The 14,124-nt window shown below is 40.3% G+C and overlaps 1 protein-coding gene across 3 annotated transcripts in view; it reads left to right on the top strand.

Annotated features, from left to right (window-relative positions):
• The window catches only part of CDK19 (cyclin dependent kinase 19), a 1,741,514-nt gene that overhangs the window by 1,365,104 nt on the left and 362,286 nt on the right, over nucleotides 1–14,124 (top strand). For all 3 annotated transcript variants that reach the window (XM_044066618.1, XM_044066628.1, XM_044066639.1), the window contains exon 12: nucleotides 11,854–12,099. In XM_044066618.1, coding sequence (XP_043922553.1) covers nucleotides 11,854–12,099 — 246 coding nt within the window. The remainder of the gene's footprint in view (nucleotides 1–11,853; nucleotides 12,100–14,124) is intronic.

The following is a 14,124-nucleotide window of genomic DNA, read 5'->3' as shown; positions in this document are numbered from 1 at the left end:
CCAATGGCAACTAACAAACCAAAGAGGGGACACAGGGGTTTCCCCTGTCACTCGGGGACAATCTCAATGACTTGACTCTAACTTCTCCGACCAAGGAGCAAAAACAAGCCCCTTTGGGAGGAAAGTTATCTCTGTTCTCAGAAAATTGGCACAAACTGATAAAAGACAAATGGATATTGGACATTATAGATCATGGTTACAGGTTCTATTTTCATACCTTACCAAGAAAACAAGGCATGCCAAATCTTCCACAAAATCAAAAGGCAGAGGCTATCAAGCAAATTTCTCTGCTGGCTCAGATCAAAGCAATAGAAAAAGTGCCTCAACAAGAACAAGGTCAGGGGTTTTACTCAAGACTGTTCCTTGTTCCAAGAAAACAAAATCAATGGAGACCGATACTGGACTTGTCCGCTTTAAACACTTTTCTCATAGTACCAAAGTTCAAAATGCTGACCTTACAGTAGCTCCTTCCCATGCTGGGCAAGGGGTCTTGGCTGATTACTCTGGACCTCAAGGAGGCATACCTGCATGTCCCTATCAGACACAGCTGCAGAAGATACCTCAGATTTCTTGCAGGGCCAGAGCATTATCAATTCTCAGCATTGCCTTTTGGCTTATCTACTGCCCAGAGTATTCACGAAATGCCTGGCATCAGTAATTGCTCATTGCAGACTCCAGGGGATTCAAATCTACCCCTACCTGGACGATTGCCTCATACAAGCGGACAACGAACTAACCTTGACAAAAAACTTGAATTATGTCATACACTTGCTACAGGCTTTGGGATACACAGTCAACTTTCAAAAGTCAAGACTTCTACCATCCCAGCAAATAACTTTCTTAGGAGCCAAACTAGACACCTCTCAAATGGCCTACTTGACAGAAGACAAGCAAGAGCAGTTAACTCATTACTTCAAAAGTTTAGCAAAACTCTCCCAGATGACTGCAAGGAGATTCCTACAGGCCCTGGGGTTAATGGCATCTTGCATTCTCCTGGTCCCACTAGCAAGACTACACGAGAAAACTTCAATGGTATCTAAAGAGCTTATGGTCTCAGCACAACAACAACCTAGAAGCAATTATCCCACTCATTCCATGTCTTCAAAAGGAATTTCTATGGTGGGCCTCAGCAAGTCAGTCAAATACAGGCATGCCGTTCAAAAAACCTCAGACAACACAGACCATTACCACAGACCATGGATGGGGGGCGCACATGGAGGGCAGATGTATTCAAGGACAATGGAATCCAAAAGAAGAACATCTGCATATCAACCAAAAAGAAATGCTGGCAGTAATGCATGCCATCGAGGCCTTTGGACATCAACTTCATCAAGGCCACCTTCTAATAAGGACAGACAACACCACTGTGATGTGGTACATAAACAAGCAGGGAGGTACTCACTCTTACCCCCTTTGCAGGCTAACAATGAATCTTTGGGAAAAATCACTGAGTCTAAACATACAGCTACAGTCCCAATTTGTTCCAGGCAGAGACAATGTTCTGGCGGACAGTCTAAGCAGGAATTTCCTAGACCCACACGAATGGAGGTTACATCCAGACATCTTTGCACAACTAACCTCGGCATGGGGCAGGCCAGACGTGGACCTATTTGCCTCCCAATTCAATCATCAGCTACAAAAGTTCTGCTCAAGGACAAATCATCCACAAGCATGGAAGATAGATGCTCTCTCATTCAACTGGAGCTCCCTAGTCATCTATGCATTTCCACCTCTGCCACTGATGACCACAGTGTTACTAAAGATCAAAGCAGAGCAGCCAAAGGGAATCCTAATAGCTCCGAACTGGCCGAGACAACACTGGCACCCACTACTACGGAGCATATGTCACAACAAACCGTGGACCCTTCCCAAATGGCCTCAACTGCTGACTCAACACAACTTCAGGACAGCTCATCCCAACCTCCAGACTCTACAGCTAACAGCTTGGAAGATCGCATAGATAACCTCAATTTATCTTTCTCCAAGGAAGTTCAGCGGATACTCACAGAAGCCCGCAGACCATCCACCAGAAGGGCTTACTCAGCCAAATGGAAGCGTTTCAGCATTTGGAATACCAACAAGGGTCAAGATGCATCAGTACTGAGCATTCCACTCATTCTGGAGTACTTGGCAGAATTGCTAAATAAAGGACTTTCATACTCTTCCATAAAAATACATGCTTCAGCTATCTCAGCTAGATACAACACTGACCCACCTGTGTTCTCACATTCTTTGCTAAGGCAATTTCTTAGAGGGATCAAGAATATAAAACCTCCAAGAAAGGCACCAGTACCAGCTTGGGATCTCAATTTTGTGTTAGAAAAATTGACTCTACCTCCCTTCGAGCCAGCAGCTTCAGCGGATTTACAATTTCTGTCCTGGAAGACAACTTTCCTGCTGGCCATTACCTCAGCTAGAAGGGTTTCAGAATTACAGGCACTAATGGCAATACCACCCTTCATAATCTTCCACAGAGACAGGGTCTCCTTACGAACCAATCCTTCCTTTCTGCCAAAAGTAGTATCTAGGGTTTCTCTAAATCAGGCAATTCACCTGCCTACTTTCTTCCCCAATCCTGAAAACAAAGGGGAAAGACTGTTGCATACCTTGGACATACATAGACAACTTCGCTACTATCTAGACAGAACCACGATCAGTAGGAAGTCCGATCAGCTATTTGTAGCTTATGCTCCTGGAGTACAGGGAAAAGCAATTTCCAAACAGACAATTTCAAAATGGATTGGACATTGCATCAGATATTGTTATTCCTTCCATGGAAAGTGTGTGCCAGCCAATATCAGACCACACTCTACCAGAGCTACAGCCACCTCCACAGCCTTCTTAAGAGGGGTGCCTACAAAGGATATTCTAGAAGCTGCTACATGGAGCTCCGTGCATACATTTTCCAAACACTACAACCTCCCTTTATTTTCCAGATCCAGAGCAGGCTTTGCTTCGGCAGTCCTGCAGGGATTGCTAGCTACACCATCCTTTTCCTAGAGCATACCACCTCCCCCAGCTAAGCTATGGTATTCAACCCATATGTTATGACTGCAGTTGCATTCTTGAAGGACATAGTACAGTTTTGTACCTACCATAAATGTAGATGTCCGACAGATATGCAACTGCAGTCGGGTTTTCCCTCCCTCCTTCCCATCTATGCCTTGGGTCCACTCCTCTCCCTGTTATTCTTAGCTGGGGATATCTGTTATGGTGTATCTGTTTATTGCTTACTTATTTGTCTGGAAACCAATTTTTGTTTTGCAAATTTGATTTTAGCCTTCCTTGGAGGGCACCTGGCATCTGGGGCAAGAAACACTGAAGAAGATGGCGTCGGCTGATGCTTATATACTCCAGCCGCTCTGACGTCGGAGAGAAATGCAACATCAGCCGACGTCGGACCCAGACTTTGGAATCCGGCCGACCGAGGGCTGCCTGAGGCAGGACAACCCATATGTTATGACTGCAGTTGCATATCTATCGGACATCTACATTTATGGTAGGTACAAAACTGTACTTTTTTTCTTTGTACACCAAATGTATCTCTCCACTTGTTTCTGTTTGTTTACACCAAATGTGTCTGTTTGGCTGTATTGTACTAGTTTAATTTACTTATACTGATGCAGTCGCACTGAAAAAGGTCTGGGGAAGCTTCCTCACCACAAGCAGGCCAAAAGATAACTTTCAAAATGGCGCCGCACAAGGAAACCCACTAATATAGACTAGTTAATGTGCATGGGGGAGGAGGGAGATACAAAATGGGGGAAGGTATAACCAGAAAAAGCAGGTAGAGATTTGGACCGCCCCCTCACAGAAGAGTGCAAAGAAAAGTAATCAGCGTATGAAGTGGAAGCCTTGGTGCTGTAATGTAAGTGTAAGTAAGGAAGAGGTAGAAGCATGACATTAGGAGTGTAACAAGGAAGAGATAGAAGCAGGATATTAGGAGTGTAACAAGGGAGAGGTAGAAGCAGGACATTAGGAGTGTAACAAGGGAGAGGTAGAGAAGCAGGACATTAGGAGTGTAACAAGAAAGAGGTAGAAGCAGGACATTAGGAGTGTAACAAGGAAGAGGTAGAAGCAGGACATTAGAGGTGTAACAAGGAAGAGGTAGAAGCAGGACATTGAGTGTAAACAGTTAGTTGCAGAAACACTACTTTATGGCCTTGGTGTGCAACTAATACAAAGGAAGGTAAATCTATCTGGGGGACAAAATACACCAAGTAAATGGTACTTGCCTTACTTTACAGTGTGGAGGCAGATCTATTTGGTGCAAGATACAGTAAGTATATTGTTAAGTTATGCCACCCAGTGGCAATAGACAAAGCTATAGTTGCCTGGGGGGGCCTTGCAGGTGTGCATGCCGGCCAAAACAATGTTTAAAAAATAACTAGTAAAAGTAACAAATGTGCTGTAAAAGGAAATGTAAATAACCAGTCACAATGTTTAAAACATAACTGTTAAGGACCACATCTGCTAATAACAAGAACTGTAAATATCCAGCCACCTATGCAGACTTGTCTGGTAGGTATCCTTATTAAAAAGTGTTATTCTTGGCTTGCAATAACTGTAGGGAGAAACCAGGCCGTAGCAATGGTTTTATCTGGCAATGTTGCAGTTGCTGGGGTGGGGGGGCACCCGAGCTGCGATGATGCGCTATGCAAACTTGTCTGGTAGGTACCTTTATTAAAAAAATGTTATTCTAGGCTTGCAATAACTGTAGGGAGAAGCTGGGCTGTAGCAGTGGTTTATCTGGCAATGTTGCAGTTGCTGGGGGGGGGGATGAGCTGCGATGATGCAGGTAGACCAAGTGTGCTATGCAGACTTGTATGGTCGGTATCCTTATTAAAAAGTGTTATTCTTGGCTTGCAATACCCGTAGGGAGAAACCGTGGCAGTTGTGTGGTTGTGGGTAGCTGTGTTTGTGGAAGGTGGAGGTGTGCCTTTGTAAGTGTGGTGTGAATGTTATGCATTATGAAATGGAGAGATTGAGTAAAATTGTGCTCAGTGAAGTCCCTAGCAATTTCATCATTGCTTGATTCAGACATATATACATTCCCTTGTGTTTGTCAGTACTATGTTTGAGTGCATTGTTTTGGAGTGCGGTATCACTGCTACAGCTGCTGGTACTCTTTCAATACAAGTATCTGCTTCTCCAGGAGTCTGTTGCTGAGAGGATGAGAAACACGCTGCAAGTATACAACTAAGACAAACTACATGAAGCAATAGTAAGAAAGTACTAGGTCACATCAGAGGCTTGGGAGGTCATTGTTAAGAAACAGAACTGTTGTAAAATTTATCATTAAATACATAAATTCAGGTTATACTATAAGAGAATAACTTTGTAAAGATAACCATGTCAGCAGCCAAAGTGCATTACAAGTTGAATATTTTACTGTGCACATTTTAAAAAATGGATAGACTGGCCTAAACTCAAAACTGATGAGTTTGCTTTTTTTTATTCCTGGGAAATGCTATTCAGAAGTGAAGAGATGCAAGGGAACATATTTAGTGGCACACCAGGCTATTTTTGATGTCTATTGTCATGCAAAGCTGACTAAATAGCTGAATCTAGCAAAGCTGGAAATGTGAGACTGTAGCCCACTGAAGGGGGTGTGGGGGGGAGATGGGAGGAGTAACCTGGCCAGGAACTGAAACTTGCAAAACTGCTCCTTGTGAAAAGTCTTTTTTATCTCAGTAATGTGTTGACACTTTTGCAAGTTTCTTTCAGAGAATGTGTAGTACATCAGTAGGAACAACATTTGTAAAACTCTGCGCACACCAGTCAATGACACATGAGCTGCAGACTCTCAAACTTGGCAGTTTTTTCCAGGTGTTCCATTCTAAGTGAATGGAAGTCTAGTCTGACAACAAATGGTAGGGCTATTTGTTCAACTTCTAACAGTCTGCATTATGGGACAGATTTAGCTTTCCAAAGGAATCACTATGTCTGCCCCCATGAGGGCAGACAAGAGTAAAAACAAAATAAAATTAAGAATGAGTACTTATTTTGCTGAAGGCAGCTTTGGGAGGTGTAGTAAATCATGGCAGGATAAAAAAATACATGTTTTCTTCATCATTTGCCCATAGTGGTCCTTTAAAGAACTTTGAAATGTTTAAACATTAACAGCATCATAAAGTTTTTACTTGTTTATTTTCCAAATTAACATTTTAAATAGGGTGTTTTTGGATCATCGATGAATTCTGTATGTTTAGATGTTTAACTATGTATTGTTTTGGTACTTGTACTTTTAAGGATTTAATCCCTCAATTTAATTGATTAAACGGGATTCTTTTTAAAATGATTGATGGCTGAACTTATGTTAAGCAGCGCATTTTAACTGCAGTTGTACTCTGATGAAACCCAGTTAGAAATTTGCAGGGAAGAAAGCGCGTATTAGAGTAATTACAGTTTATATTGCCATGTTGCTGTGTTCAGTTAATAAAGTTGGTATATTTCCTGACTGGTGTTCCCACGTTCTAATCCTTGGTTCTTCAATATTCTGTAAATAGCTGGATACAGCAGCTTGAATCTAATGTCTGCTTCTCAACATTCCTTCATTAGTGGAATAAATTGACTCCTCTTCCATTTGGTTTATCGTTCCCACAAACACTCTAATATCTCTCACTTTTAGTACTTTGTCCTTCTGCAACAGTTTTGTCAGAATCCACTCTTTCTGCTGGTAACATTGCATCTTTACTGTTAAAAATCTTGGTTGCTTTCTCTTCGCCATATTTGGGGCAAACACACATTGTGCCTTTTCAGTTAACTCCTGCTGTGGAATACCAGTCCAATTACTTATTTGTGCTTTCGTAAAATTAATGCAGTCTTGTTCCTTCCATCATTGGTACAGCAGAAAATCTCAGGTTTTCCCTGTGTGCTCTGTCCTCTAATTCTATACTTTGAAACATCTCTTCTTGATCAGTCTGCTGTTCAGTCAGCCTTTTCTTTCTTTTCAACTGCTCATTTTTGCAGTTTTATCACCTCATGTGAATATCTGTTTAAAGCGTCTTACATTTTCCCAGTCTTTTATTTGCGTTGATATATTCCTTCAGTGTTTTGTTTATTTTTTCTCTCTAGATTACTGGAAGTTATGTCTTGCACCAAAGCTGGAGTTTGGACTGCTTTTTGCTGAACTGCTGCAGAATTCTTCTGTTTTCTCCTCACCTTTTGTGATTGGTTTTCTTTCAGGCTCTCTAAATTTTTGTTGTTGGCATCCAGGCAGTGTACTTTACAGCCAGTTACTGAAGTTTACCCAGGACAAGTTGACTGGTTCTGTTTTCTGAGTTTCTTTTTTCACACTGGGAGAGCTGAAATTGAGCTGCTACTCAGTGTGCAGCCATCTTGGAAGTCCTTTTAATTTAGGGTTTGGTTACTGCGCGGATGTGCTTGATCTCATTATTTCAGTTTCTAAGCATCGCTTTTAACCTTGATGAATCACAGTGTCTTTCACAGCTGATTGCATTCACCTACTGCACTGTGAATTTAGTAGCCTGCAGAAGCCACCTGCTAGTGAGGAAGATTCACACCATCTCTGCAAGCAAAGGCTTCTATGATGATTCTCAAGAATTTTCAGCCACCATCTTCCTCAAGGCACTGGATTTTATGGCAGCAAGAATTTCCATCATTCGCCATGCCGGGTATCACATGCTGGTTTTGTGGTGTTTTAGCAGTCTAGTGTGCTTAGATGTCTAGTCCTGTGGCCCACCTTGCCTATATTTCAAATTACAAGGCACATCTCCAGTACTAGATTCAGCTTCACAACTTACTTGAAGAAAATCCCTTTTCTCTTGCCTACTGCATTGGCATCAGTCACAAAGAGTACATCAGCCCTATGGTAGTGTGGGGGTACATTTCAAAAGACATATTATTCAGTGTCTGGATGTCTTCTGAGGCGGCACTGCATATCAGAATCTGGGAGATGAGAGCAGCCTTGACCCTCCAATCCTACTACAACTGCTTTCAAAGAGGCGTAATCTGCATTTACTTTGCCAAAATAGCAGTAGTTTGGTATCTATTAAGGGTAACCTGCTTTGTATCCCTTATATTGAGAAAGCTGTGAGGGTATAGGAGGGGCCTTTGTTGTCAGACCACTTTGTGGTAGTCAGTCAAGTTCCATGAGAGATCAGATTGCTAGCATACAAGTCTAGTTGCTGTCTGCTGATGGCCATACACTTGATCCCTTAGCCACTTGTTAACATGGAAATTGTTACAACTTTGGAGCAAGATTTGTGGTGACTTTTTTGCATCATTGACCTACTCAAAATGCAACAACTATTTCTCTCTCTCCTTTCCTTCAGGGAGTAAACCAACCATGCTGTTATCTATGAATAGCCTTCCAGATTTCTTTATGCTTCTTACCCCCATTGTCCTCTGATTGTGAGTTTCATTCAGAAAGCCAAACAACTAAAGTCCAAAGTCATTCTTGTAGCTCCATATTGGCCTTGGCAGACATGGTCCCCCTACTGTGTCACAGTCTGGAGAAACCACTTTAATTGCGACTTTCCAGGAGGGGAAGTCCCACCCAGACCTACACACACTCTCCAGTTAACTAAGTACCTTCTCCATTTCCATTGGTGGCCAACACTACTTTCTTTTGTTAGTTTGGATTTCCTTCTATACAGAAACATAATACTCACAAAACTTAAAATGGCATTTTTTTCTATGCCACAGCAAAGGGATTTTCAACCCGTGTTCCTTTCATACATGATTATCTTGCACATATTTTTGAATCCATCTTCATTTACTCCTACATTAAAATAGACTTAATTGCCGTTTCTAGTTTTCACAAATGCCTCAGTTTATCATTCTTAACCTCGTTAAAGGTTTGCAAAGCATTTCTCAGTTTCATTCTTACTGAAACCAGCCCTGAAAGAACCCAATACTGCCTTAGGTTTTCTGTTTTGTATTGAGAAACTGACCTTGTTTCTCTTTGAACCCACAGCTTTTGTAGACTTGATGCATTTCTTGGAGAACACTTCAGCCTATTAAATGTTATTTGTGTCATGAAAATTTCTTAGCTGCATGCCTTATCAGTTGAATCTCCATATCTGTGTTTCACCGGGATAAAGTCACTGTAGTCAGTAATCCTTCCTTCATGCCAAACGTGGGTCTTGGGTCTTAATTTAATATATCTTGTTTTACTCTGTTCTCCTGCAGTATTCACATCACACAGAGTATCTTCTCCAGTCTGTGTGTGTAATCAGCTGAGATTCTGTTTTGAGGTAGCGAAGTCTATCTGCTAAGATGGCATTGAACAGAAAGTTTATAAGGTCATTTAAGCCAGGTGGCTGTCTGACTGCATTCATGCTTTTTACAACAGATAAAATAAGCGTCTTCATTCTGTTCAAAAGGCTTATCCTACCAAAGCACTTTTTACATCGAGATCTTTATTTCAGGAATCCTGCTCTTGATAATTGTGCAGTTGCTTTTTAGGCTTCTCTGAATACCATTGAAAGGCATTATAAGCTGGTTCAGGTCATTACCTGGAACCATCATTATAATGAGCAAGTTCTCTTAAGAGAGGCCACTTAAGGAGATAGGTTGGGGACTCAGCCTGCTGCTGCAAATGGCAGGTGCTCTCTTAAAATTATATACTTACCATGATATTAGATTTGGAAGAGGAAGTCCATCCCCTGTAGCAGCAGGACAGGCTGTCGAGCATTAGGAGAGCTCAATATATAAACTTTCTAGGCTACCATAGTTCCTCCCCTTCCCACTGTACTCAGTAATGCCATTCTTTTCCAGATGTATGTTGCCATACTCAATTTTAGAGTCTCCAAGCCTCACTTTTTACAACTCTGACTTTTCTTGTTGTATGACTTCGAAATAAATTGAGTCATTCTTGGCTTTAGACTAAGTTTTAGTGGAATTTTTCCAACTTTTTTTTTTTTACCTTTATCATTAAGGGTGGGGAGACTTTGTTAGGCACGTGTCATGTTATAATTTTTTAATTCCCTTTTCTTACTTTGCTACATCTTCAGTCATTACCTTTGTCTGATGTTCCAAGCCTGCTACAAGAAAGATAGTCAGCCCTTTATATAAAAGGCATCAGGAATGCCCCCCGCAGACTAAAAAGGGGCAGAGTAGTATTCTGTTTTCTTTTTAGTTCATAAAGGATAAAGTTCACATGTCTGTCAGTTTTGAGTCCAAAACTCTATGGAAAGTTTTTTGTGTGGGCATGGTACAACTGATCCCTTTCATAACTATCTGAAGGAGATTGGAAGCGCTCGTAGACTTCCATTATACCTATTTAAATGTAAAGATTGTCATGAAGTCTGAAAGTTTCTTTGATTCCAGGTAGGAGCCAATCACTGTCCATCTCTTCTGAACCAGATTGTGGTTCTATAGTTTCTACTGAAGTTGTTTCACTTTCCAGGACAACAGGTTTTGGGCCTTAATTTCTCACATCTATCATTTGGCATGACTCGCCTCCACTCTGAAAAGGTTAAGCACTGCAGTGCATTACTGAATAGTAGGGGAAGAGTCTTTGAAAGCCTGAAAATTTTACCCTCCAGTCTTATCTAATGTTTCATGGTCCTAGTCCTTCTGGTGTAGAGGAGTAATGTGCTGTTCCAGATGTATTGTTACGGTAATTGCACAACTTGTTTGTATATATTCTATCTCAGGATGGCAGTGGTTTGAAAAGTGTGTGAAGCTCATATAGATTTCTTTAACTGCAGGTATGCATTTTATGTCCAACACTGCAACTGATTTTAAGTCGGTACCTCACAAGCTTACAAGGCCGATTATGTGGCGAGTAAAAACTGATCCTAAACATGTGTTTTCGCATTGTCCCTTTCATACTTGGACACACTGGGTTGTACTCCTTAAAATATTTTACATAAATGTTTTGTTGTATGCATTATTCTTATCTCATATTTTACCCATTATTAAAAATAAAATGTAACTAATTAGATGTCCATTTGATTTAACTTGGGTGTCAACCTGTTGTCTCCAGAGTTTGGAACAACTGATTTTAGAAGTTGATAGTATAATAGGACTTTAGTTAACGTGCATATTCTGAGGTAAAAGAGTTTGTGACTTTGTGAGTATATGTCAACTGTAAACCACAACCTTCTCTTTAAAATCACAGTTTTTAGCTGAGACCATCCAAATTTTGCACTACAGTAAGGGTTAACCCTGATAATTTGAGATATTTGAGAGATTAGAAGTTGAGACTGTGCTGTAAACCTCAGGTACAATTCCTTTAGTGTTCCTCTTTTTCTTTCTTAGTCTTGGGAAGCCAGTAACTTGACCAAAGCCCCTAGTCAACTCTCTTCAGAAGGTATTTGTGCCATTTAGACCTTACTTATTAAATAAAAATAAGTAAACAACAAAGTATGTTAGAGCAGATGTCATTTGTATTTTCTTTGCACTTCACAAGCCAGACTCGTATGCTGGTGCTCATAGTAGTACTGAATGTGGGATGCAGTGCACAACAGTATCAATGTCAAGCCTGAGCTTCAGTGATGGTGATGGGTACCTGCAGATGCCTTATCAGTGCAACTCTGGCACCTTCTTCTGGTATCATGGTCTGCCTGCAGTTTCCAAATTAATAACAGCAGCTGATCTCTTGCAGTTTTAACTTTCTGTATGTATGTTGTTTTTCCCCTCTGTATTGTTAGCTGTGTTTGTGTAGACCATTTGAAAGGGTTGTCAGGAGCACTGATATTCAGTGTTACAGGATGCCAACATGTTTCAATAAAAGACAGTGTAGCACCTTTATATTTTTATAATGATCTTCTTTGTGATTTTACACCATTGAAAATTAATGATTCCCATCCCACTGGCAGAACAACTGAAGTCCATAAAATGTAATTAACACATTGATTAGTTATTGTTTCTCCATTGTAGAACCATCAACCGCAGCAGAACCAACAGCACCAGCAGCAAACAGCACCTCAACAGCAGCAGCAAGTGGCACAACAACAGAACAGCACCCATACGAATGGCACAGCTGGCGGAGGGCCTGGAGGCACTGCAGGAGGTATTCAGCATGGACAGGACTCTGGTCACAATCAAGGGCCTCCAAATAAGAAAGCTCGCATTGGACCCAATGCCACCAATGCTGGTGGTCCTGTGATGGCTTCAGAGTACCAGGTGCGTTTTCTTTTTATCTCCGCAGACCTTGTAATAATGTTTGCAGATGCAGCTTGCGAGCTAGCAATATTAAGCTGTCTTGATTTATTAAGGATATCTTCCTTTGTCATTCCATCTTTCTAGTCCTGGACTGGCTTATGCTTAAACATGAAATTAGTTTGTCTTTTCAATGGCTAAGGCATTTAGTAGCATTAGAACAAGGCAGAATAAAATGTCTCCAGGTATTTTTCTTCTACTATGTAATGTACACATTTTCTTTGAAGTTCAACCAGCCATTGAAAGTAGATAGGTCTTTGCCTGTGCAAGTGCATGTACATACTCGTGTGTTTGTGTATGTATGTACACACACACACACACGTGTGTATAAATATATGTATGTATATATATATATATATATATATATATATATATATATATATATATATATATATATATATATATATATAGTCATAGTTATAGTTATATATGTATATATATATATATATATATATATATATATATGTGTGTGTGTGTGTGTGTATATGGGCACACGCATTTGTATTTTTTTTTGTAGCTTCTGGGTGATCTGTGTTAAGCACTGATTACATTTACCTAGACTAAACTAAACTTTTGATATGGTATCCTGGAATATGAATACCTGGAAATACAGTGTATGCATGCACATTATAAGTCCCCTGCTTCATTTCCCATGCCTGAATAACCTTAAATCTCAGTTTTATGAACAACAGCATAAGTTAAAACAGAGTCTTGACATACCTTTTGACAGGTAAAACTATGATTATTTTCTTTGCCAAGTCTACAAGACATTCTTAACCAAGGCTGTTAGGATTAGAGTTCCAACTAGTCATTTAGTTTGAGTTTGCATTTAACTAGAAATTATATTGAGAGACAGTGGGTGTGCACCTTTTGTATTCCTATGTGCTCAGCTCGTTGGATTCCTTCTTTCAACTGGCATTTTAAAGCATAATCTCTGTAATTTAGCCTTTGATTTGCTTTGGCTGACTGAGTTGATAATCACATTTTTTGAAGTGCCGTTAAATTGTAGTTGTTTGGTAATAGTGTCTCATTGGTGCAATGGTAGCATTTCTGTCTCACAGCAGTAGTAATGTGTACTTCATGGAGCTTGTATATTCTTCCAGTATTAACATGAGATTTCATCGATATCTGTGGTTCATTCTACATTTCTGAGATGTGCAGTTAAGTGGACTGCCATTAGTCAGTTGAAGTAGATGTGTAACCATATGTGTGCGTGTAAATGTGTATTTATGTTTCTTATGATGGCCTGTTTACTGCCTTGGGTGTATGTCATACTTAGTATAGGCTGTGACTTCCATTAAGCCTAAATTGGATAAATCAGATATAGAAGACAGATGCATGGACTTATCATCAGTACAGTACGTTCCATAACAAATGAAGGAGTGTGGAGATATGTGGCATCATATCAGTCTATTTTCAGACGGTCATGGTGTAGTGCAAGAACCTTATGCTCCAGCTGATATGTAAACAGACACAAAGTTCATTAACTGAGTGATACTAACAGAGTAACATGAAGTTATCATTGGCACATTCTTGTTAACTAACTTACACCTACAAAGGGGGAGTGTGCTACATCGAATTCAGTATGTTTCGTGCATGATTTTGTTCACACTTTCTGTATGAGTTTCAGAAATGCATGTCTCAATTTCATTCCTTAAAGGCATCCTAAATTACTGTAGTTTTTTGTGAAAAAAATGTTTATTGCTGCTTGTCTTTGAATACTCTTGTTTTGTTCTGGATGCACTGATAGTATGTATCTCTTAGTTTTGCATATTACAGTGGTCTCTTAATGACTTACGAATTTTGTATAGCACTGTAGCTGAAAGAGCTGAACAGTTGTTTTGTGAGTGCGTCCATTTTTTTCTTCACAAAGCAGATGGTAGAGCAGGTGCTTTCAGCTGCATAAAATGAGTGGACTATAGTAGGTCTGTAAAATGGGAGTAAAAGCTGTTTCCTGATCTTCACAAAGCCAGTTCAGCAACTGTTGTT

This window comes from Protopterus annectens, chromosome 1.part0 (genome assembly GCF_019279795.1).
Source record: "Protopterus annectens isolate FY-2018-M chromosome 1.part0, PAN1.0, whole genome shotgun sequence".
NCBI classification, from domain to species: domain Eukaryota; kingdom Metazoa; phylum Chordata; order Ceratodontiformes; family Protopteridae; genus Protopterus; species Protopterus annectens.
The sequence above is the reverse complement of the archived record's forward strand: the minus strand, read 5'-3'. Positions and strand labels throughout refer to the sequence as shown.